The 26,636-nt window shown below is 42.3% G+C and overlaps 1 protein-coding gene across 2 annotated transcripts; it reads left to right on the top strand.

Annotated features, from left to right (window-relative positions):
• Positions 1 to 6,393: 6,393 nt before the first annotated feature.
• Positions 6,394 to 24,946, top strand: LOC139003542 (guanylate-binding protein 5-like). Of its 2 annotated transcripts, none has more exons than XM_070405547.1 (11): positions 6,394 to 6,593; positions 12,542 to 12,750; positions 13,262 to 13,389; positions 17,101 to 17,210; positions 17,475 to 17,671; positions 18,037 to 18,279; positions 19,608 to 19,888; positions 20,651 to 20,863; positions 21,603 to 21,705; positions 21,979 to 22,157; positions 23,699 to 24,946. In XM_070405547.1, the coding sequence occupies exons 2-11, from the start codon at positions 12,561 to 12,563 to the stop codon at positions 23,810 to 23,812; spliced, it is 1,758 nt and encodes a 585-aa protein (XP_070261648.1). In that variant the 5' UTR covers positions 6,394 to 6,593; positions 12,542 to 12,560; the 3' UTR covers positions 23,813 to 24,946. The 2 variants fall into 2 exon arrangements, with proteins under 2 accessions (XP_070261648.1, XP_070261646.1); XM_070405545.1 differs by having other exon boundaries at positions 21,976 to 22,157.
• The last annotated feature ends 1,690 nt before the right edge of the window (positions 24,947 to 26,636 follow it).

Here is a 26,636-nt window from a genome sequence, read left to right as displayed (position 1 = left end):
CAGGCCCCGTGACCACCCCGGAGCAACAGCCCACCAAATCACAGCCAACACTGTTAAGACCCCATGGTGCAAAATGCATCCCACAGACAAGCCCAGTCCAGAAACAGTGGCTGTGGGTGATGCATGATGACATCTTGTAGCAACACCTGGCTTCCTCTCTCTAGCAACTAGCCCCAATGGAGTTTCTTCAGCCCAGGAACATGACTTGCTTTATGGCCAGGCGGAAACATTTTACACTTTAACCAAATGTCTGTGAAGCATTTTCCCGTGCCTCATCTCATTTGATCCTCACAGAAGTCCTGGAGTAGAGAGGAGACTCGGTAGAATCCTATTTTCTTTTCATTAGCCAAAAAACAGAGATTCAGAAAGCTTAGAAACTTGACCCAACTGAAAAGAAATAAGAAATGGTGGACCTTCCCTAACTGGTTTGGCTCAGTGGATAGAGCATCGACCTGCAGACTGAGGGGTCCCAGGTTCGATTCTAGTCAAGGGCATGTACCTTGGTTGTGGACACATCCCCAGTAGGTGGTGTGCAGGAGGCAGCTGTTTGATGTTTCTATCTCATCAATGTTTCTAACTCTCTATCCCTCTCCCTTCCTCTCTGTAAACAATAAAATATATATTTTAAAAAAAAGAAAAAAAGAAATGGTGGACCTTGGAAATGACTTCAGGTTTTCTCACTGCACAGAATATAATCAAATAATAATACAGTTTAATATTTTATTCTTTCTTCTCCCTGTGTGATCTACAATAATAATCTGCTTCATGTTGATATTTATTGCTGTGTTGCTGACAATTACCTGAAAGAGAATTTGGGGTGCTTCACTGAGCTGGAAAAAGTTTAGCTAAATCAGAAAGCAGGTCCAATTAAGCAAGTTTATCTATATACTAGGGGTCCAGTGCAGGAATTTGTGCACCAGTTGGGTCTCTCGGCCTGACCTGCGGGATCGGGCTGGAACCAGCTCTCTGACATCCCACAAGGGGTCCTGGATTGTGAGAGGGTGCGGCCAGGCCAAGGGACCCCACTGGTGCACGATCAGAGCTGGAGAGGGATGTGGGATGTTGGCCAGCTGGGGAGGGACTGTGGGAGGGCTCCAGGGTGTGTCCGGCCCATCTCACTCAGTCACGATCAGCCAGACCCTAGCAATAAGCTGACCTACCAGTGGGAGTGTCTGCCCCTTGGTGGTCAGTGTACGTCATAGCGACTGGTTGACCAGTTGACTGTCTGCCACCTGGTGGTGAGTGCATATCATAGTAAGCAATTGAGTGGCCTTAGCATATCATTAGCATATTATGCTTTGATTGGTTGAATGAATGACCAGACATTTAGCATATTAGGCTTTTAGTATATAGAACATAAAGCTCTTGCTGGCACCAATTGCACACGTGTATTTCGATCTATCATTGTTGATTGTGAATTTGGTTGATATTCTATTTAAAGAAAGGGAAAATAGCAATATTAAAATATTTCTTCTACTTGATTTCCTTTCAATGTGCATGAATTTGTGCACCAGACCTCTAGTCCTATCTAATAAAGAGGGAATATGCAAACTGACCGTCATGCTGTCACAAAGATGGCAGAGCCCATAGCCACAAGATGGCTATTCCCAGTTCCCTCAGCCCCACTGGAGTCCCCCAGTCCTTTCACCACCACTGGGCGGTGGCAGGCTCCTGGTGCTGCTATACCCGACCTCAGCTCCCCAGCCACCCAGAACCGGTCCGAGGCACAGGCAAGCCTTGGATGTCAGGTGCCCAGCTGCCTACGGCTGTTCCGAGGTGCAGGCAAACCTCGGATGTCATGTCGGCTGTCCAGCCAACGCCCAAGGTGCAGGCAAGCCTTGGATATCATGTCGGCTGTCCAGTCGCCCAGAGTGGGCCCAAGGCATGGGCAAACCTCGGATGGCAGCTTCCCAGATGCCCAGGGCCACCCGAGGGTCAGGTAATCAAGGCCAGCCAAGGCTTGTGCTGCCGGCAGTGGCTGCAGCAAAGGTGTGATGGGTGTATTGCCTTCTCTTGATCACTGGGTCACCTCCTGCCCCTGAGGGCTCCCAGACTGATGAGAGAGGGCAGGCTGGGCTGAGGGACGCCCCCTCCAGTGCATGAATGTTCATACACCAGGCCTCTATTATAAAATAAAAACTATAAATAAAATATTTATTATTTTAACACCTTACTCAAACATTCTTGCTAGAGTGGCATCAATCAATTTCAACAAAGAACTGCATGGCAAACAAATCCTTTAAAAAAATTGCCATCTAGGTGACAAAGATTTGGATAGAAATCCAGGAGGGAAAAATAGGGACAGAGTTTATGAAGACAGAAAAAGGTGAGATTTCAAAGGAGTTAACACAAGTTGTTTTGAAATAGTTTTGATTGGTGCTTTCAAGCAGATTCAAACTATGGTGTACATGATTGATTGCTTATGTCTCTTGCTAGGTGAAAAACTTCTTTTTCACAGAGTTCAGTGATGTAGGCCAGTTCCAAGAACTGTATCAGGATGTGGGAGTTTGGTTTAACCCACTTGAAAAGTTCAGTTTCACATGTAGTGTGTGTATTCATCTCAGCTTCCTGAAGGCCTCTGGCTCCTTTGTACATTGCTCTATTGACAATACTAACTCTATTTTGCTGTTTTTCCCTGATAGAGGAAAATTTGCATGTTTGTAAAAAATTAATTGACATGCCTACTGAAGCAGAGGTGGCTAATACAGGGATGTGAATCTAGCACAAACCTAAGCAATAAAAAATGACTTCTAAATTACTTTGTGAAAGTAATTATGTTTCCTCCAAAAAGCAAGTTAGTGGATAGAGGAAAGCAGATACTAGTAGAATAATAAAGAGGAAAGAATAGAGGCATCAGGGAGAAAGAGAATGATCTTCGGGGGAATTGAAGGCTTGTGTTCCCAATCAGGGTACGATGGGCAAAAAATCTTAGGGAAAAAAGATGCCCCCTCCACACATCTTCAGAGGCATCTGGTACATTCACCAATGCTTTTTGGATAGGCTGTATTTCGGAGTGGGGTTTATAGGAGCTGTTGTCTTTCACTCTATCTTAGATGAATTATCATATAAAACTGAGAGGTCACCTACGGCATGACTGCAAAAGTGATGCTGCAAGGGATCAAACAATGACCCAGTATGATCTCAGATAGCCTGGGAAAACCACCCAAATCTCAGATCATAGAAATGTAATGGACTCACTCCTTGACCTGATTGTCCCTTTGGAGCATTTATTAATCAGGCTTCTGCAGAGAAACAGAACCAATAAGATGGAGATGATAGATTAGGTAGAGATAGATAAATAGATAGGTAGATAGATAGATGATAGATAGATAGATAGATAGATAGATAGATAGATAGATAGATAGATATAGTGCCCTGGCTGGTGTGGCTCAGGTGCTTACTGGTTGGATTTTCTGTCAGGACACATGCCTGAGTTGAAGGCTTGATCCTCACTGGGGGGTATGCAGAAGGCAACTGATTGATGTTTCTCTCTCATTGATGTTTCTATCTCTCTCTTTTCATCTCTATGAAATCAGATATATATATATACTAGAGGCCCGGTGCACAAAAATTTGTGCACTCGGGGGGTGTGGGAAGAGGGATCCCCCAACCCGGCCTGTGCCCTCTCGCAGCCTGGAACCCCTCGGGAGATAATGACCTGCTGGCTTAGGCCTGCTCCCAGGTGGCAGAGGGCAGGCCCAATCCCAAAGTGCAGCCCCTGGTCAGGCTCAGAGCAGGGCCGATTGGGGAGTTGGTGTGCCGCCCTGTCATGTACAGAGCAGGGCGGATCGGGAGGTTGCGATGCCACCCTCAGTCATGCTCAGGGTAGGGCCGATTGGTGGGTTGGGTCACTGCTTCCTGTCACACTCAAGGCAGGGTCGATGGGGAGGTTGTGGCGCCACCCCATGTCACGCACAGAGCAGGGCCAATCAGGGGGTTGGGGCGCTGCCCCCTGTCACTCACAGAGCAGAGCCTATCAGAGGGTTGGGGAGCTCCCCCCTGTCACGCACAGAGTAGGGCCAATAGGGGAGTTGGGGCACTGCCCCCTGTCACACACAGAGCAGGGCAGATCAGGGGGTTGGGGCGCTGTACCCTGTTACACTCAGGGCAGGGCCAATGGGGAGGTTATGGCTCTACCCTGTCACACACAGAGCAAGGCCTGTGGAGGGGGGTTGTGGCGCCACCCGCTATCACCCATAGAGCAGGGCCGATCAGGTGGTTGGGGTGCCGCCACTGTCACAATCGGGGCAGGGCCAATGGAGAGATTATGGCTCTACCCTGTCACACTCAGAGCAGGGCCTGGGGGCGGGGGGCGGGGGTTGGTGCGCTGCACCCAGTTAAACACAGAGCCGCAGGGCAATCAGGGGATTGGGGAGCTCCCCCATTTCAGGCACAGAGCAGGGCTGATCAGGGGGTTGGGGCGACTTCCCTTGTCACAAACAGAGCAGGGCAGATAGGGAGGTTGTGGCCCCACCCCCTGTCACACACAGAGCTGCAGGGTGATCAGGGGGTTTGGGCGCTGCCCCCTGTCATGCATATTACCCTTTTACTATATAGAATAGAGGCCTGGTGCATGGGTAGGGGCTGGCTGGTTTGCCCTGAAGGGTGTCCTGGATCAGGGTGGGGGTCCCCACTGGGGTGCCTGGCCAGTCTGGGTGAGGGGCTGAGGGCTGTTTTCCAGGTGGCGAGTGACTGAAGCTCCCAACCGCTCCTTGTTTTCTTTCTTTTTTTTTTTATTCTGGGCCAGCTTTAGCTCTGAGGCCTCGCTGCTGAAAACATCGATACAATGTTGCGGTCCGTCTGGCTTTCAGTCTGGCTGGTTTCTGGGGTTTTGCTTAGCTTCTTACTTGCAACATAGTACATAGTTGCTTAGAGTTGCAGCTGAGAGGCCGGCAAGTGAGGCGGGGAACGTTGGAGTCCGCAGTCACTGGAGCAAGCAAGCCTCCCTGCTCGCTTCAGTGCATGGCTGCAGGCCGCCATCTTGGCGCTGCCCCCTGTCACACTGATCTGGTGCCAGGAGGCCTTGCGGCTCCCTGATCCCGGTGCTAGGAGGCATATTACCCTTTTACTATATAGGATAGAGGCCTGGTTTGCCCTGAAGGGTGTCCTGGATCAGGGGGGGTCCCCACTGGGGTGCCTGGCCAGTCTGGATGAGGGGATGATGGCTGTTTGCAGCTGGTCACACACCCTTCAGGGTGGGGGTCCCCACTGGAGTGCCTGGCCAGTCTGGGTGAGGGGCTGAGGGCTGCTTTCAAGCTCCTTTTTTTCTTTTTTATTCTGGGCCAGCTTTAGCTCTGGCTCTAGCTCTGAGGCTTCCGCTGCTGATTGCGTTCTATAATCGAAACAATGTATAACTCCAGCTCTGAGATCCTGGCTGGCTGAAAGCTGGTTTCTGGGGTTTTGTTTAGCTTCTATATTTGTTACAAAGTTTCTTAGAGTTGCAGCTCAGAGGCGGGCAAGTCAGGCGGGGAACGTTGGAGTCTGCAGTCACTGGAGCAAACAAGCCTCATGTTCGCTTCCAGCTGCCTGGCAGCCAGCCGCCATCTTTGCTGACAGTTAATTTGCATAAGGATATGCTGATTAGCCAATGGGAAGGGTAGTGGTCGTAAGCTAATTACCATGTTTCTCTTTTATTAGTGTAGATATTATTTGCAAATATCTCCTATTCAGTAGGTTCCATTTCATTTTGTTGATCGTTTCCTTTACTGTGCAAAAGATTTTTAATTTGATGTAGTTCCATTTGTTTATTTTTGCTATTGTTGCTTTTGCCTGAGGAAACATATTCAAAAAAAATATATGGCTAAGACTGATATCAAAGAGTTTACTGGCCATATTTTTTACTAGAAGTTTTAAGGTTTCAGTTGCTACATATAAGTCTTGAATCCATTTTGAATTTATTTTTGTATATGTTGTAAAAATCTCATCTATTTTTTTGCATGTATCTGTTCAGTTTTCTTAATACCACTTACTGAAGAGACTTTTCTTTCAATTCTTTAAAATTGTTCAGCATTTGGCTTATCTATTTAGTAATTTAATTTTTCATCAACACTATACAGCAATGTATTCTATATATGTCAAACTCGATTTTACCAGAGAAAATTCTATCAATATCTTTAATGCAAAATACAAGCATGGTCACTTTCTTGAAAAGGAAAAAAATGTATCTTTACATAGTTCAGACATAGTTAGAGTTATTAACTGTAGAACTATGGATTCTCATAGCCCTGATGACAGTTTGAAATAGAAAAGAAAATTGAAACTCTTTTTCACTAACATTATGCAATTTCTGAGAAATCAGGCTAAATACATCCAGTAGGCACCACCTGGGACATGAACTGCCCAGTCAGTGAGCTTGCCTCCTGGTCTTTCAGTTTCCTTTAGTGAGGTTGGGAAACCAACTTCTAATCCTCTGCTCTCTCTGTGTGTCAGGGGGAGGGGACTATGAAGAAAACTAAAATCCCCAGGATTTGTTCAGGAAGAAGTTTACCAGAAACCAGCACAGCTAAACTGAGAGAGTTAGGACTCACAACAATCTCGTGAAGCAGCTTTGTTACCAGCTCTAAAAGATACCTGCTGTTGATTTTATAGTCAAGGTAAGATTGGGGCCAGGGTGGTAAAAGGGAGGTTTTAAAAACATTTTATCCATAACAGGTGTGGGATATCAGACTTAATTAAAAACAAAACTGAGGTGCCGTCAGACAGGAAGCAGCATTCATTAAGTGCCAGCTACATTTTCTTACTGCTGAGCTACACAGAAGCATGTGTAGAGACTAACCAGAGTTTGAAATGTCTTAACACTGTTTTTCTTCCTTTGCCAATTTATGACCTATGGGGATCATAATTGCCACTTCAGTTATCTTAATCTTTGATAAACCCTGATTAAGTCAGTTCAAACGTCATCCTGAAAATTTCAACAGCTATAACTATTATTTTTGTGAGAAAGAGCAATGAACGATATGCAATGTAAATAGCTGGTTCACATCGTTAAGGCCAAAAAAAGTTAAAAGCTAAAATGAATAATAAAGAGCTTTCATGAAAACAACTATATATTTTTAGTCATAGTCTTGGACATTGTTTGAAGGTGGATTTTTCCTTTAGAAATAGCATGAATCAATTAGTTTTGATTTCTTGGCACCCACTCTTTCCTTAAGGCCCTTTATGTTGGATTGTTTCTACTAGTCTAATGCCTCTGTTATTACTATCACTTGCTTCAACAGTTGGCGCAACTTGACCCTCATTAGAGCCTGGTAATTTTGTTTACTCCTCAGAACTCTCTCCTCCTTTGAATTTCTTATCACAAGCTCCATGCATCTCCTTCTTGTTCAGTTCCCATTTGTCTCCTTGATAAGAGCCTCTTTCTCTTCCTCCAAATTCAAACCAAGGAACAACACAAATTAAAGCGAAAGCAAACAACAATTTTAAAAACAACACAACTAGAATTTTATGGCTGAAGATAGCAATATTTTCTTCTAGAAACCCCATCACTAGCACTTCTGAGCCTTCAAAAAAGATTTCTTGGCATTTTCCTTCTTTACAGATTTCTTTTTATGTTCCTACAGATCTGGCTCTGTATATATCTGTCTCTCTCTCTCTCTCTCTCTCTCTCTCTCTTAAGCTAGCAGTACTGTTGTATCTCAAATCAGTGAGCTGGACAAGATGCTTAATGAGGCAATTAGGAGTCATCTTTATTGTGCGCAGGTTCAGAGCAGATTACCTCTGTCAAATTCTGAACACCACATACAGGAAGTCTCCCGTATTTATACTCTTTGAGCCTCTTTGTTTGCAGATATTACAAAGGGCCCTGTGTGAGTTACTGTTACAGACAGTTGTAACATTGAATACATTATGAGTTTGTACTTGGCATAAGAATATGGGAATTATCTATTACATTGGATGGCTAGCTTGCAAGGTCAGACAGTTAAGTTTATCTTTTTTTATTATTTGAACTAAAAACAAAGTCATTTTATAGAATAACAGACTGTCTTAAAGTGACAGAGTTTATAATGACAGAGTTTGCAAGACTAGGGACTATCTAACAATAGCAGAGAGTTTCAAACAGTAGTTTCATAGAGGATGGCAGTTTCTATGCTTCAGTAGTCCTGATATAAATAGACATTAATTAACTTATTCCATTATTTTGAAAAAAGTCTTAGAGTGTTGAGTGAAATGCGATATCATTCATCCAGTTGCAAAGCTAGGATTGGAAATCAGGTGTGACTAACTTTTAAGCCAAAACAAGTATGTGTATGTGTGTGTGTGCATGCGTGTGTGAAATGCATTCTTACATTATTTTCATTGATGAAAGTTAATGGGCCTCTAACAGTGTTAGGGAGAATGCATCACAGGCTAAGTTATAAAAGGCAGAGCAATAGGTAAGTATAGGACTTGAACACATTTAATTTGTAAAGATTTTGCAGATTGGGCTTTCCTAAAAGTGTTAAAAATGTTAACCAGATAACAATTGGGAACAATCTACAAAACACTTTTATTAATGTAGATATACAGATCTAATGTTATTCATTGGGAGGTCTGAGAATTCAGACAAATTAGTTCTCTCTCCCATTAGTGACCACATCCTGAAATGCAGTATCTTATCAGCCCCCATTATCCGCAAATAGATTTAGATTGTGTACCTTCTGCTTTCCTAGCTAATTGTTTTAGATCATCACTGCCAGTCCCCCTATTTTTCTAATCTAAAAATATTATGACCCCTGCTATATACAAATCACACAAACAGAACTCCACAAGATAATTTTCTAATATTGCATGGGAAGTGAACTAGAAAGAAATGAAACTTGGCATTTGAATCTGCAAAATCACATGGAACCCGCTGTTTCTGGACCTGGCTTGAACTAGGCATTTTCTGATTCCCTGGTGCTATGCCATTTGCAATTTTCTGCTCCCAAGCAGTTCTGTTTTTATCTATCCATACCTGGATGATCTCCAGGACACTGGCTATAAGGAAATGGGGAGAAGGTATATTTATAATTTTTCAAAAGCAGTTTTCATAGTCAACTAATAAGGAAATCCAGATGTGCTTATTATAAGATTTCAGTGAAAGAAAAAGTCAAGCAGATGGTGGGTTTTAGCTTCTGTAGTAAATAATCTAATTTAATAAAAGAGAAACATGGAAATTGACCACACCTCCTCTATGACCAAGCCACGCCCACCAGCCAATCAGAACGACTATATGCAAATTAACCCAACCAAGATGGTGGCCGGCAGCCACGGAGCTGGAGCAAGCAGGAGACTTAGTTGCCCCGGCAATGGAGGAAGCCAAGCTTCCTGCCTGCCCTGGCTGGCTGTGGCCTCCACTCAAGGCAACAGAGTTTCAATTATAGAAGATAAATAAATCCCAGATACCTGCTTCCAGCCAGCCTCCACTGGGAGCTTGGGTTGCTTGGGGCCATGGCCAGCCTGCAAACAGCCATCATCCCCTCACCCGGGATGGCCACACCCTCATGGGGTGAGGGTCCCCACTGGGGGGGTGGCCAGCCTGCAAACAGCCATCAGCCCCTCACCCAGGCTGGCCGGGCACCCCAGTGGGGACCCCCACTCTGAAGGAGTTGTAGCCAACCTGCAAACAGCCATCAGCCCCTCACCCAGGCTGGCCAAAATCTCATGGGGTGAGGGTTCCCGCTGGGGGGCTTGGCCAGCCTGAAAACCGCTCTCAGCCCCTCAACCAGGCTGGCCAGGAACCCCAGTGGGACCCCCACCCTGATCTGGGACACCCTTCAGGGCAAACCAGTTGGCCCCCACCCATGCACCAGGCCTCTATCCTATATAATAAAAGGGTAATATGCAAATTGACCCTAACAGCAGAAAGACTGGGAATGACTGGTCACTATGACACACACTTACCACCAGGGGGCAGACGCTCAATGCAGGAGCTGCCCCCTGGTGGTCAGTGCACTCTCACAGGGTGAGCTCTGCTCAGCCACAAGCCAGGCTGATGGCCGCCAGTACAGCGGTGGTGGTGGGAGCCTCTCCCTCCTCCTCAGCAGCGCTAAGGATGTCTGACTACAGCTTAGGTCTGCTCCCCATTGGCAAGTGGACATCCCCCGAGGGCTCCTGCGCTGCCAGAGGGATGTCTGACTGCCAGCTTAGGCCCAATCCCCCGGGGAGCAGGCCTAAGCCAGCAGGTGGATATCCCCCAAGGGGTCCCAGACTGAGAGAGGGCACAGGCTGGGCTGAGGGACACCCCCGAGTGCACAAATTTTTGTGCACCAGGCCTCTAGTCTATACTTATAATAGGATAATATGCAAAGTGGTCAGGATGCCAACACGTAACAACTGATAAGCAGGCTGTGTCCCCACCCCTGTGCCAGCCCAGAGACATGAGACTAGTATCTCCAACCCCAGCAATGGGCCCCGGGCTGTGAGGCTCGTATCCCTGCCCCTGCACTGGCCCGAGCACATGAGCTCACATCCCCAACCCCACCATAAGGCCCTGGGACATGAGGCTCATGTCCCCGACCCTGGCAATGAGCTCAGGGATGTGAGTCTCGCATCTCTGCCTCTCTGCGCAGGCCCGGGAACATGAGGCTTCCGTTCCTACCCTCTCTAATTAATTCCCTTTTAATGTGCACAAATTTCGTGCACTGGACCACTAGTCACTTATAAAATGAAAGAAAATTGTTCTTTATGATAAGGCATAGCAGAAGAGAAAGCATTTGCTTAAATCTCAGCTAGCTTAAACATGTTTTATCAGGTTGTAGGAATTGATGCCCCCAAATAAATGATTAAGTATTATTTTTAAAAGTCTTGTCAGCCCTAGCTGGTTTGGCTCAATGGATAGGTCCCAGGTTTGATTCTAGTCAAGGGCACATGCCCGGGTTGCAGGCTCGATCCCCAGTAATGGGCATGTAAGAGGCAGCCGATCAATGATTCTTTCTCATCATTGATGTTTCTATCTCTCTCTCCCTCTCCCTTCCTCTCTGAAATCAATAAAAATATATTTAAAAGATAAGTTTTTCAGTTGAGCATTGACCTATGAACCAGGAGGGCATGGTTTGATTCCCGGTCAGGGTACATGCCTGAGTTTCGGGCTCAATACCCAGAGGGTGTGCAGGAGGAAGCCAATCAATGATTCTCTCTCATCATTGATGTTTTGCTCTCTTTCTCCCTCTCCCTTCCTGTCTGAAATAAATAGAAATATATTTTTAGAAAAGTATTTTCACTCATTTTCTCATTCATAAAATGATCATACCTTAAATGTTTTGATTGAAAAAGGCACACCAATAGCTATATAAAAATTATTTTAAACAACTATGATTTGTTCAAGAATGCTATGTAATGACCTGTCAGGATTTATAATACACTTTGTCCAGACATACCTCTACATTACAGAATAGCAAGTTTAGATGGGGTAAAGGCAAGAAGTATAATATAATAAATAGTGCTCATAAAGATTCCATTTGGGGATTCAGGGAGGTAAAAACTAAGAAACTAAGCAAGCCAAAAACCAGCGGAGGAGAGTCAGATTCAAACTAGCAATAGATGAGATTCAGGGAATGGTTTTCCATGAGCCCATAAATATTTAAGAAGCAGTAGAGTACCCTATACTAGACCTCTGGTGGACTTAGGACTTATTTTCCTATGACCTGCTTTGCTGTCATTAAAAATAATAATAATAATCCTATATAATAAAAGGGTAATATGCAAATTGACCCTAACAGCAGAACGACTGGGAATGACTGTTCACTATGACACACACTGACCACCAGGGGGCAGACGCTCAATGCAGGAGCTGCCCTCTGGTGGTCAGTGCGCTCCCACAGAGGGAGCTCTGCTCAGCCACAAGCCAGGCTGATGGCTGCCAGGACAGCGGTGGTGGTGGGAGCCTCTCCTGCCTCCTCAGCAGCGCTAAGGATGTCCAACTGCAGCTTAGGCCTGCTCCCCACTGGCAAGTGGACATCTACCGAGAGCTCCCGGGCTGCCAGATGGATGTCTGACTGCCAGCTTATACCTGCTTCCCCAGGGAGTGGGCCTAAGCCAGCAGTTGATAGCTCCTGAGGGGTCCCAGACTGGGAGAGGGCACAGGCTGGGCTGAGGGACCCCCCTGAGTGCACAAATTTTTGTGCACCAGGCCTCTAGTAATAATAATAATAATCTACACTAATAAAAGAGAAAGATGCAAATTGACTGTACCTTCACGACACCCACCAGCCAATCTGGAGTGAGTATGCAAATTAACCCAACAAAGATGGCAGGTTAATTTGCATTCAGAGGCACCAAGTGGCCACGGGCAGGGTGGGGTGGGACACAGGTGTTCCGCACCACCCAGCAACTCCGGGCCTCTGGGCAGCATGCGAAGGTGGAAAGTTGGCTCCGGGCCAGAGAGAAGGCAGTGCCAGCAGCCAGGGGAAGGAAGGCCCATTCTTGCACAAATTTTTGTGCATCGGGCCTCTAGTAATAATAATAATTTCTTTAGAAACTTAGGCCATGCTGGAAAGTAAAATGTCCCCAGGTTCAGGAAGCAAAATGACTTTCTCTGCTTAGAGACTGGAAGTTCTAATCCATCCCATCTATTCCCTTGCAGACAAGGTCACACCCTGGACATGGCCTCAGAGATCCACATGCCAGAACCAGTCTGCCTCATTGAAAACATCGAAGGGAAACTGGTAGTTAATCAGAAAGCTTTGGAGATCCTCTCTGCCTTCACCCAGCCCCTTGTCGTGGTGGCTATTGTGGGCCTCTACCGCACTGGCAAATCCTACCTGATGAACAAACTGGCTGGGAAAAATGAGGGTGAGTGACACCAGCTAAGCTCTGCCGAGTCGTCCTTTTCACCCACACTCCCAGCATGAGTACAGATATATGAGGAGAGAAAGTTAGAGATGGGCAGGAATATTGAAAGGTAATTTTTGGGCCATAGCTGGCTAATTATCTTCTTGGAGGTAAAGGACAGAGGTCTGTTTCTGAAATATCACCTCTTTTTCTTTTTACTTAATAGCTCCTTGGAAAAAGAAAAATGTTTTCTAATCATAAAGAGGAAGACATCAATAAAACAACATATATAAAATTATAAACTATTAAAATTTTAGTAGCATAATATACTTGTTTTAAAAAATCATCAAGTTTTCAACCTGTGGTACCTGATACTCTTATTTTCCCATCTCTCTATTGCAGTTCAGATCAATAATGGTTATTCTTTGCTCCATCTCCACATCTTGCTCTCCTTAAGCCCTAGCTCATTTGTCAAGAACATCTCTAATTTCCAGATCCCTCATCTATTACAACCTCTCCACTCCCCCTGCAGGCTTCTCTGTTGGATCCACAGTGCAGTCTCACACCAAGGGAATCTGGATGTGGTGTGTGCCTCATCCAGAGGAGCCAAACCACACCCTGGTTCTGCTGGACACCGAGGGACTGGGAGATGTAGAGAAGGTGAGGAACAAGGATTCCTTTTTGATCAGCCTCCTCATCTCTGAACATTCTTTACCGAGGTTTTTTTGTTACTTCCACTTGAACAGAGTATATCTTTATTTCCTTTTCTATATTTAATAGTCAAAGTTTGGAAACCTGAAGTGAGAAAAATATTTCTAAGCCAAAGTCATGGAATCTAAAGAACAAAATAAATTGATAAACTAAATAGATCCAGAGGGATGGGTGTATGGAACAGACTGACAGATCTCAGAGAGGAGGGGAGTAGGGGTAGGAGAGGGATAGAAAGAGATTAACCAAAGAACTTATATGCATACTAGTGGCCCAGTGCACAGATTTGTGAACATTGAAAGGAAATTAATTAGAAGAAATATTTTAATATCGCTATTCGCCCTTTCTCTGTAATAGAAGTGACAACCAAATTCACAATCAATCGAAACACATGCATGCAATTGGCACCAGTGAGAGCTTTATATATATCACACATGTGCAAGTCAATTTAGCCTTTTATAGATATAGAATAAACTTGCTTAATTAGACCTGCTTTCTGATTTAGTTAAACTTTTTCCAGCCCAGTGAAGCACCCCAACTTCTCTTTCAGGTAATTGTCAGCAACACAGCAGTAAATATCATCACAAAGCAGATTATTATTATAGATCACACAGGGAGAAGAAAGAGTAAAATATTTAACTGCAGCAGTGTCTGACTATATTATGTGCAGTGAGAAAACCTGAAGTCATTTTCAAGGCCCACCATTTCTTACTTCTTTTCAGTCAGGTCAAGTTTCTAAATCTCTGTTTTCTGGCTAATGAAAAGAAAATAGGATTCTACCAAGTCTCCTATCTACCTACTCCAGGACTTCTGTGAGGATCAAATGAGATGAGGCACGGGAAAATGCTTCACAGACATTTGGTTAAAGTGTAAAATGTTTCCACCTGGCTATAAAGCAAGTCACGTTCCTGGGCTGAAGAAACTTCAAGGAGTCTAGTCACTAGGGAGAGGAAGCTGGGCATTGCTATGTGACATCATTACCCAACACCCACAGTGACTGTTTCCAGGATGGGCTGGGCTGTGGGCCACATTTCACGCCATAGGGTCTGCATGGATGTGATTTGGTGGGCTGTTGCTCCGGGGTGGTGGTGGGGCCTGTGTCCCACTTGGGGGATCCTGAGTGTTGCTTTGTGGGTGCCAGATCTGCAGTGCCATTTATTTTTAAATGGCCAATGTGCATTATGGCAGCTCCTGTGTTGAGCGTCTGCCCCATGGTGGTCAGTACATGTCATAGCGACTAGTTGGATGGTCAGACACTTAGCATAACAGCTTTTTATATAGAGAGATAAGCATAGTCCAAGGACACAGACAATAGTGTGGTTAAGGCCTGGTGTGGGGCAGAGTCTGGGTGGAGGGGGGAAGTGGGGTAAAAATAAGGGACATATGTAATATTGCCAACAATAAAAAATAAACTTTAAGAAAAAAGCATCTAATGAGCTGGGATTCAGAGAGACAAGTCATCCCAAACCTGAGGAAAATGCCATACAGTACATAAAATTCATGTACACTAAAATTTTATTTTATAGAGTTTAATGCATGTTTTATAATTGATTAATATTTATAAACAAACAAACTCCAGTTTAATCAAAATAAACTTTCATTTTTATGGTAAGTGATCTTTTCCTAAAAATTAACTTATGTAACTTGTTTGGAAAAAACTATACTATATTGGCCATTTTGTAAATATGATAAGATAATTAATACTACATGTATAAACCTCCAGATTTCAGTGGCTTTTTTTGACAATTAAATGCCTTTATTGCAAAGCTGCATATATTTTTAAATTAAAATAGAGCAGTTAAGAAGATAATAAAATATTAATGTTGACTTAGATTACCATATATGATGACAAAAGTCTGAGAAATGTAGGTTGATGAAGACAATTTGAGTCAAAGATACAACTCTTTACAGCATTTCTTTCACTGCTGCTAAGAGAGAATCGAAACATTCTGTGACTGTAGAGAAGTCCGCATTTCTTGGTGAGTGCAGTAAGTCTTGTGTTCTTTACATGTGGAGGAATTGTCCTGCAGGAGCTGACCACTGTGTACAGCTTGTGGAATGTAGAGAGCACCTGAGAAGGCACATGGGCATTTCTTTAGTTATTGTCAGCTGAATCCAGTGGCATTGGCAAAGCCACATCCTGGAAACACACTTTGCCAAAAGGCAGGAGTGTTCTCAGCTTGACTTTCAGCCCAGGTGCCAGGGAATAGGTTTTGTTATTTAAATCCAGCCAAGCACCAGGAATGAATTGGACTCCGGCCCACCCAAGAATGCACATAATCTCCTATGTCTTGACTTTTAGTGAAACTTCCTGTTTTTTGCTGTATAAAATAAACATTGGCTCTGGGTCCTTGCCCCTGTCTCTCCATCAGAGGACAGCGTTCCCACACAGCTCCAGCTTTTTCTTTCCATCTCTGTGACTGTCTCTTTCTTTCATTTTCTCAATCCTGAGCTGCCCCTACTCAGGAACCTGACCGCTCTCTAGCCGCGCTGGACATGGAGGAGAGAGAAATATTCACAGTAGAGGAGGAGGAGTCCAGCCTAGGGATGCATCCACTGGTCTCAGGGATCCTCAGGTGGAGGTGGAGGCAGGCAGCACAGCAGGCAGCTGGAGAGGCCCAAGTGGAGAGGAGGGAACAGTGCTGCTTTAGGACCCAGGTCCACCTCTGAGGAGGGGACCATCAGGGCGTGGCTCCTGGTGTCCTGGCAGGTTTGGAACAGCAGCTTGTGAAGTGGAGATTGTCACGGCCTCTTCCAGGTACCTGAGGGTCTTTAGCATCTCCACCATCTCCTCCTCTTGTCTGGAGCATTTGGATCTCTCTCCCTTCAGTTCATGAACCAGGAATGTAATTTCCTGCTTCAGCACCCCGTAGGTCATGGTCACCTTTCTGCAAGTGTGGGCAAGGCTGGGTATATTAAATGACTCTTTCTCACACCTGGCATTGTCTAAGGATGACTCTATTCCCCTGCACTACTCTTTAGCCGTGCTCAACTTAATGAGTTGGCATTTCTCCTCCATCTGTTTGGCCAGTGGCTTTGCCAGGTGCACTTCACGTCTTACATAGGTGGACTCTGAACAGATGGAACAAATCTGACTATAAATACCAGATCCACCAAGAAGCCTTTGACAGATGGACACACAAATATCTCCCATTGGAGGACGTGGACAGGGAGGCGTGGACTCTGGCCAGCAGCCCCACAGCCTCTTCGCCCAATAATGGGCCCTGAGCCCAGCTCTATAGAGGACCATAGCACCTCCATAGACCATCAATACAGGACAGCTGGGTCACCATGGAGCCTCCAGCCACAACAGAATCCATGACACCCCAACATTCCACCTAAAACCAGCCAGCAAGGGCGACCCTAATTGGTCATCAGTGATATGGTTGCGATAGGGGAAGATTTGCAAAAACATATGCCAAATGTCCAATGACATTCAGTAGTCATCACCATGTATGTTTTTGTGTCAATATAAATTAAAATATAATGAAAATAGCAACAAAAATCATCAGTGCTAATGACAGAACTATTCTATTCAAAGTGATATGTTTTTCACAATCACTTTTGTTTGTTCATATAACATTGTAGATCAGGGGCTTATTTTTAATGATTGCTCATCTGGGAATGCCATGAGACATGATTTAAATTTGTTTTGACTTCTAGGGTGACCAGAACAATGATACTCAGATCTTTGCACTGGCAATACTATTGAGTAGTACTTTTGTTTACAACACCATGAACAAAATTGACCAGAGGGCTATCGATCTATTGCAGTATCCTTTTATGATCCAGGATGGCACCAAAGCCAGAGAAAACTCTTCTACCCACCAGCTGTGTTTATGAACCTTTTGAATCAAACACAAAAATAAAAACGTGATAAACATTAAAAGTACAAGAAAAACAGCCCTTATACTTACTGAGGTTATGAAGAATTGGTTACAGCCAAAAGAGAACATAATGGTATAAGGATGTAAGGAATGCAATATGGGCTTAGATGCAGTCCTATTTCCAACCAGTTTTCCTTAATTATATCTCAGTTATGTAATAGAACTGTCAAATCAGCTCAGGACAGTTTCTCCACTTGATCTTGATGGGGTTGAAGATGCAGCGGATGCTGTGAGCTTCTGTCCAGACTTAGTGTGGACTCTGAGAGATTTCTACCTTTCCCTGGAAGCAGACGGGAAACACATCACAGCAGATGACTACCTGGAGAACTCGTTGAAGCTGAAAGAAGGTAACAGGGACTTTAATTTTGGAAAGAGAGAGAGAAGTAATATAAGAATATCTCTATGTGTAAGTGGTTACATTTATAGTTTCCTATATTTAATCACTTGGTTAAACTGCCAAGTAAATAATGAACACTACTAATTTAAAGTGAACTATTAGATTCAATATGAGATTGAATTACTCAATGTTCTTGGAGCAAATTACTTTTCTTTCTTCCTTTCTCTGATGGGTTACCTTTTAACTTTTTGCTTAGAGTTTGTAGAGATGTTTTGAAATAGATAACATCAGGTTAAAGGCAAATTTATTCATGGGAAATACATTAAAATAAATGCTAGTTCTATACTAAATAAAGCCCATTTTTTTCTTCCCCAGACACTGATGAAAATCACAAAAATTTCAATTTGCCCCGTCATTGCATACAGACATTCTTTGCAAGAAAGAAATGCTTTGTCTTTGACTCGCCCACTCACCGGAAGAAGCTTGCCCATCTTCCGACACTTCATAACAATGAACTGGATCCTGACTTTGTGCAACAAGTGGCAGATTTCTGTTCCTACATCTTTCACCATTCCAAGGCAAAAACTCTTTCAGGAGGTATCAAGGTTAATGGACCTCGTGAGTACCTTCCTTAGGATTTTCCTTCAACTCAACATAAAGAATGGGGCACTGTTAAAAGTTTTTCCTTTCACTGTCTATGTTGAAAATCCTTCATCAGTTATGACCAAGAAAATTACATACATCACATTTTTAAGTTCCAGTGGATACCCAAAACATTCCTACTGATTTTTTAAGTAATGCCTCTAATCTAGGATAAAATAGCAATATCATCTGAAGAAAAGATCAAGTTAAAGAGTTCTATTCATAAGTGGTCCATTGGACTCACCACATGAGTTGGCAACATTTATTCCGTGAATATAATGGATACTTATTATGTGTCACAGCCTTAGATAAGCACAAGATAACATATAGGTTCTCTGTTAAAATGGAACTTACTTGATATAAACATTAAATAAACAGAGGCTCAAGTTGTCTAGAGCTTTAAAGGAAATCTAAGAAAGCATCTTGGACCAGATTTTTTTCTCTAAAGACACTATGCCTCAGAACTCTATGAATGATTGCTATACTCTTGAGCAATGACTTTGAACCAGTGTGCCTCAATGATTCTTAAAACATGCAATACCCGACTATTTAGTCAGGGGCACTGACTTCTTTTCCTTTAGAATGTCAAATAAAAATATGATAACAGTCAACACAATAGCCAACCGGCATGAATGAATCTAAATTATACCTATTTTTTTTTTGTCAGATCAGGAAAAAAAACACCCACATATTTTGGTGTGCAGCAGAATTTTAGTAATAGTTTATGTGTGCCATGAGATGAAAAAGGTTGAGAATTGATGTTCTCGAAAAATAGTGAATGCAAACAAAAGTATGAGAAATAGGAAAGTTCTAACAAATAGTAAAGGCGAACCAGTCTAATTTGCTCACTTTGTGTTTTTTCAGCTAATACTCATACCAGCTTTACATACTGAAGTGGAAGAGAAAGGGAATTCTGAAGGAAAATTAAACCTGAGGTAGCGAGAAAGGAAAGAATAAAGAGGCCAGAAAGGCCTATAGCAATCTAATAAAATGAATAGGCATAACTTTAACCATTTCCTCTTTTCTCAATAGAAAAAAGATGGCATGAGGATGATTACATAGAGCTTGATATTTCTCCTTTAAACACTTTCTTTTTCCAAAGAAAGATCTGGCTTTTTAGTCACACAATTTTCAAAAACAAAACAAACAAACAAAAAGCACATATTTGAGCCACTTGAACACTATGCAGAATACTGAAAAAGCTCAGGCAATGCATTGTTAAATTAACATTCTCAGAACTATCCAATTTTAGAGCATGTCCTTTTTTTCTACAAATAATGCATGCATCTCTTTCCCCTGTGAAGGTCTAGAAAATCTGGTGCTGACCTATGTCAATGCCATCAGCAGTGGGAACCTGCCCAGCATGGAGAATACAGTATTGGCCTTGGCCCAAATAAAGAATTCAGCTGCAATACAAAAAGCCATTGCCCACTATGACCAACAGATGGGCCAAAAGGTGCAGCTGCCCACGGAAAACCTCCAAGAGCTGCTGGACCTGCACAGGACCAGTGAGAAGGAAGCCATCGAAGTCTTCATCAATAATTCCTTCAAGGATGTGGACCAAAGATTCCAGAAGGAATTAGAGGTAATTAATATTCTTTGCTCTGCTCCTGGGGCTTACATGTAATACAAGTATTGCTATGAAATGCAAAATGGGGACTTAAGAAAAGCAATTTTTACTAGACTGCAAAATAATGACTCTTACTTATATGATCAAGATATCACTTTTATTCAGAAAACAAACAAACAAGCAACATGTAATTACTCTGGGTTGTATGGATTTTTATACTTTCACACACTCACAACTCACCATGTTACAACCACGGACTAATTTTTTTAAATTAATCTTATTCTTTAAAAATTACATCCATAAAGTATTAATTAACTTTCCTTTTATATTAATCAAGTACACAGAATTGCCAAATGGTTCTACTAAAATATCATGTCTCCAGGTTTCATAGCATCCACTCATATCATTCTAGCCAATTATTCCACGCCACCTCCTTGTTGGGAATCCAAGGCCAGGAAAATACAGAAATAAGGAATGGTCATAAATGAGTAGGTTGTACAAAAAATTAGGGCCTGAGGTTAGATATCTGTAGTCTGAAGATCACATCTAAAGCAGAAATATCAAGAGAAATGGGTTTCAGGAGATTTGGAACACAAAACTAAAGTCATTTTTCTATACCTTAACATCCTTGGAACTTTCCTAGTCTTGGTAGGAAGGATATAGTCTTGCTGTTGTTCTCTAGTTTTTAGAAAATCAATAGAGATTCTCTCTGAGAATCACTTGTAGAAATACTGAAGTATTGCTGACATCTTTTCCATGGGCTTTGTCCCTTTGAAGACCCTGCTGGAAGCAAAACAAGATGACTTTCGTAAGCAGAACTTGGAGGCATCATCAGATCGTTGCTCAGCTTTACTTCAAGATATTTTTGGTCCTCTAGAAGAATATGTGAAGCAGGGAGTTTACTCAAAGCCTGGAGGGCACCGCCTCTTCATTCAGAAGAGAGAAGAGCTGAAGGCAAAGTACTATCAGGAGCCCAGGAAAGGAATACAGGTATTCCTTGTTTCATGCATTAATTGTGGGAAATTGTTCGGGATTTGGAGTGGGGAAGGGCTTCTTTCAAAATCCAGAGAAGACAGGAAGAAAGTATTTATACTCTAATGATAGCTGTAGAATTAAACTGAACTATCACCATAATCACCAGACTTTTACTGCAACCATCAACATTCATTGCAACAAGGGGACTTTTTTGGTTACATAGGACAGAATTGCAGTAATTGAAACGAACAGGAAAAAAGAGTAATTCATTGGCTTACATGAAACTTTTAAATGTAGTTGCAACTACAGCTACATTCAGGAATTTAAACAATGTCATCAATTTCCCCCTTCCTTTTTTTCTTTCCAACTCCCACTTAGTTTTCTGTTCTGTTTTCCTACTGGCTTCATTCTCAGGCATGGCAGCAAAGAGGACACCAACATCTCCAAGCTTAACTAGATCTTTTGCCCTTAGTCTCAGAGGAGAGAAAGCATTTCCCCAGCATCTGTATCCGTCTCTAAAACATCCATGTTGAGCATTTTCTCACCTGAACTTGGGTGAACTTGGGTGCTCTGATGAGCCAGCCCAGAGTTTGTGCCCACTCCTGTGAAGAAGAGGCTTGATTGACAGTTCCACGGAGTGCATGCTGAGCAGTTCTGGGGAGGAAAAGATGCAGGGAAGAAAAATAAATTAAAAGGTTTACAACATGCCCAATTACTGTTTCCTACTTTTAACTGCATGGCTTTGGGGTCCTAGGCTGAAGAAGCTCTGCAGAACTATTTACAGTCCAAGGAGTCTGTGAGTGATGCCATTCTACAGACAGACCTGGCTCTCACCGCGAAGGAAAAGGAGAGGAAAGGTGAGAGGAAAATGGAAGAAATGCAAGATAGAACTTTCTGTACATTTTCAATTTGGCCTGGCTTACCTGGGATCTTTAAACTAGAGCAAGAACGGCAAAGATGACTTTTTGCTTGTCAAGCTTTATCTGGGTGGGTGTGTACTGTCATCTGAAAAAGCAAAATGGCCCCAGGGAATTTTCTCTATGAAGCAGTAATAAACAATAAGAGCAGGAGACAGAAGGAAGGGACACTTTAATCCTAGAGGAGTTTGTCATTTTCTTCTTTCTCAGAAGCATATTTGAAAGCAGAGGCTGCAAAGGCTGAAGCACATAGGTTGGAGGAGATTCAAAGGCAGAACCAGCAAATGATGGAGGAGAGGGAGAGACAGCATCAGGAGCAACTGAGACAAATGGAGATAAACAGAGCCCAACAGCTGGCACAGGAACAGATGGCTCGGGAACGTCAGCTCCAGGTACTCACCCGTTATTTCATCTCATCATTTTAATCACATCTCCCTCTCTGTATTGATTAGAGCATGAAACTGTGACAAAGAGGGAGAGACAGCATAACTTTATGGCTCAGGGCAAGGACTCTGGAGTCAGACAGCCTGGTAAGAATCCCAGCTCCACATCTTACTAAATATATGGTTTGGGCCAGTTATCTGTCCCTTAGTTTCCACTTGTGGAAAGTGGAGACAGTAACAATACTTCTTTTATAGGGTATTTTAATAGTTAAGTGAGTAAATATTTGTGTTTCGATTAGTGCTGAGCACAGAATAAGCACTGTACTTTGTAAATAAGGGTATTGCTAACTCACAGTAGTCTTTTTTTTTAAGCGGTTAATTGCTATAGACAATCTCTTACTTTGGTCATAGATTACTTTGTTAAATTGATTTCATATTATGTCCCTGTGTTTGCCTCAATTGTCACCGATTCTGAGGCTTTTAACTTGCAGAGTTTGTTTCATCCAAGCCCTTATTATCATCATCACTGAATAAGCAGTAGTTCCTACGCAGCAAGTACTGTACAAAGTACTTTATGCACATTCTCTCATCTAATCTGTTCATTGTGAAGCAGAACCATTATGTCCCCATTTTTCTCATTAAAAACATTAGGTTCCAAAGAGATAACTAAATGTCACTATCACACAGCCTAGAAAGTTATCCAAACTGCCTTCCCAGAGAATGAGAACTGCAGTATTTTTATTTCTGCAAACCCAGTATGAATTCTTATGTGAACACTTCCCCCAGGGTGACCAGTCTACCTGTAGGTCCTAGTTTTCCAGAAGCTCCAAGACATTTTTGTGAATACAGATCTACACTAAAGAGCAGATGGTCAACCTGGGGTTCTTGCTGTCCTCAGTCTTTCATCCACTCCTGCCCTATAACTGTGGAGACTGGAAACAAATTCCCTGATCTAAGGCTCAGACGCCTCACCTGATTGTAGTTGTCACTTAGACACCCAGTTGTTGTATTAGCCTTTCCTCAAAGAATTAGGTCTGACATTCCTCTGTGTAGAAATGAAAACTGAAGTCAAGATGTGACTCAGATTGCCCAAGGAGGAAGGGAGAAGGGACCTCAGGATGCAATTCTTGGAACACCAATCCTTCAGGAATTGAGAGATGGTGATGTTTCTGCAGCTAGAGGAAGAGATATGGGAGAATTGTTACTGGTGGCTTAAAATAAGTAAGGATATGCCTGGTTTGGCTCAGTAGATAGAGCATTGGCCTGCAGACTGAAGGGTCCTAGGTTAGATTCTCGTCAAGGGCACATGCCGGGTTGTGGGCTAGATTCATAGTAGGGGGCATGCAGGAGGCAGCCGATCAATGATTTTCATCATTGATGTTTCTATCTCTCTCTCCCTTTCCCTCCCTCCCTGAAATCAATCAAAAATATGTTTTTAAAAAATAAGTGAGGATAGTCAATGATTTTGGCTTATCCTCCCCACCCTGCACTCCCAGTGATGTGGACATTACTTTTTGTTAAGCTCTTTAGTTTTATTTGTTACTCTTCAGGAAGAGGCTGCAAAGCAGAGGGAGAGAGAAGAGGCTGAAATAAGAAGACTTCAGAATGAGATTCAGCAACTACAGCAAGCAAAATCACGAAATGATGATTGTATCTTACTCTAAAGCTAAATATCTGAACTTCTTTTCATGTTCACTTTTCACTGAAGATAGAAAGAAACAAGAAACTATAAAACATGGGACAAGTACCATTTAAAAAAATGTTATAATAATTATATCAAACTTTTGTATTGTTACTAAGTTATGATGCCCATAATTGGTAAAATGTACATTTCAATAGTTTCAATGATGATTACTTCCTTGAAAAGATTATGAATTGTATAACAGAGGGCATTTGATCACTGCATTTATTTGGTAGAGATAGTGGGCTGGTTCTCTCAGGGGAAACTTCCTCTTCTACCTCAATGCCATCCCTCTAATTTTCTCTGGGGGGTTGAAAGTGACCTAGTGGGTGTGCGATTCACAATAGGCTCAGTCAAATGGGACTTGATCAACATCTTGAACTCATTCAGGTGGGCAGCACTCCTGTCAAGTGGTCATATGCTGGATGCCATTGCAGGGAGTCATCACTTTACCTAGCTTCTTAGTGGCGACAATGTTCGATTCTCAACTGTGTGGAGGCAGTCAGTCTATGGGAAGTGATGTGACTGCTGGTCATGCTCAGTAGAGTTTGCTTAGGGAGAGTTTAAACTGTAAGCAAATAGCACTGTAATGAAGTAGAGGTGCTCTAGAAGTTAGAAAGAACTTCAGGTATGGAAATTGTGTCATAGGCCAAAGAGCTAAAGAAGCCTTTCCTTTATGTTATCCTCATCAAGGGCATAACTTAAACAGGACTTTTTTATATCAAAAAGCAGTTTATACTGAATTAAATGATTGTGTGCTATGTCTTTATAATCCTTTAGAACCTATAAATAAATGGTCTAAGGAATGCTAGATAATGTGTCAAAATATCTGATGGGACTCATTTTATTTTATGCTTGCTTATAATGGTAAAGTTAAACTATCTTAATTCTTTGCAATCATGTATGAAAACCTACTAATTTTTCTTAATATTTATAACTTGTATACATATATATTTGTACATATTTTTAAACATAAAGAACCATAAAAAGTTTTAAATAACTCTACTACTTTGTTTCCCCAATTGTGAAAAGTCTATGGGGAGGCCTCCTGAATTTCCCTAAGGGATTAAGAATTACTTTAAAGGCTGAAAATAAAACACATTTTATTACATCTTTTTATTTGCTTTCTGCTTCTTTGTTTTATCTCCAGTAAAATAGGCTTCAAAAGTTATAGAATCATTACATAAATCTCTATTTTTATTTTCCTTAAATTGCCTACTTACTTATATAAGGAATTTCCCAGTTGAGTTATATGATAGGAACTTAAGCTTTTTTAGTTGCTCAAAATATAATTTACTTATTTACAAAAAAAAATGATAAATTTTAATCTTTGTTTTTTTTTCTGTTCTTAAGAGATGTTTATTATGCTGACTTCCCATATCAATAGGGCTCAGTGGTGCTCAACTATATGTCTAGATTTAAACTGAACTTCAGGAAATACCAAAGACCACAGCATGCTTGCCTGAGCATTTTCTTAACAGTACCCTATAATTGCCTTTGCAAGTTGTATAACTCATAAAAGATACAATAGAATGCATCTTAATATCCAGGGAAATGTCTTGTTGAAAAGAACAGCACTATCTTCAAAATAAATACTAAGTTAATTACTACCTCTGTTATAGATTTCAAAACACACACACACACACACACACACACACACACACACGCACTCACACATACAACTTGAGACTAAGCAAAATCGTTAGCTATCTAAGGTTCCAAGCTTGGTAATATTAACTTAGACCATATTACATATCATCTGATTTCTAGCTCAATACTTCCATTATATCGTCAGGGAAAAAATAAAGTTTTTCTCCTTTCTGTTAGACCCTCAGAGGTTCATATTGTTTTTACCAATGATTCACATTCTTTCTTACCAGCATTTCTGGCCTCCCCTCATCCCCAAATATTTTGATCTCATATGACTCTCTTATGAGGTGGTCATCAGGTACAAAATGACCAGAAAAGATGAACATAAGACAGTTACTTGAAGCTACCAAGAGCTAGACTACATTTTCTGACCTTTACAGTGCTGCTTCTGTGAGGTCAACTGATTAAGTTTTAAATGCAAAGACAAGGAAACAGATTCTCCCCTACAGCCTCTATAAGGATGGCAGTCCTGCTAACACCTTGATTTTAGTCCCTGAGACTCCTAACTTCAGAATTGCAAGATAATTAACTTTATGCTGTTTTAAGACATGTGTAGTACTTTGTTACAGCAGCAATCAGAAACAAATATAACTATTAATTAATATTATCAGTTGTTACTGATACTAGCTAATATTGATTCAGAATTCATTGTGTGCCAGTTATGAGTTTTAATAATGTATTTGCTGTTCATAAGGACTCCTTGAATTATAATTAACAGTATCTACACTAATAAAAGACAAACATGCAAATTGACCATACCTTTGCTATGCCTTAAGCCACACCCACCACTCAATCAGAGCAACTATATGCAAATTAACCCAACCAAGATGGCAGCTGGCAGCCACGGAGCTGGAGCAAGCAGGAGGCTTGGTTGCTCCAATGATGGAGGAAGCCAAACTTCCCTCCTGCCGCTGCTGGCTCTGAGCTCCACTCAAAGCAACAAAGTTTCAATTATAAAAGATAAACAAACCCCAGATACCTGCTTTCAGCAGGCCATGGCCACAGAGCTGGAGCGAGCAGGAGGCTTGGGTTGCCCCTGGCGATGGAGGAAGCCAAGCTTCCCTCTCGCCCTCCCTGGCCAGCTCTGAGCTCCTTTCAAGGCTACAAAGTTTCAATTATAGAAGGTAAATAAATCCCAGAATAAACAAAAAAAGAAA

The sequence above is a fragment of the Myotis yumanensis genome, unplaced genomic scaffold, assembly GCF_028538775.1.
Source record: "Myotis yumanensis isolate MYYU_CA2020_CCGP unplaced genomic scaffold, mMyoYum1.0.hap1 SCAF_2, whole genome shotgun sequence".
In the NCBI taxonomy this organism is placed as follows: domain Eukaryota; kingdom Metazoa; phylum Chordata; class Mammalia; order Chiroptera; family Vespertilionidae; genus Myotis; species Myotis yumanensis.
Note: the sequence above shows the minus strand (reverse complement) of the source record. Positions and strands in the feature narration are given on the sequence as shown.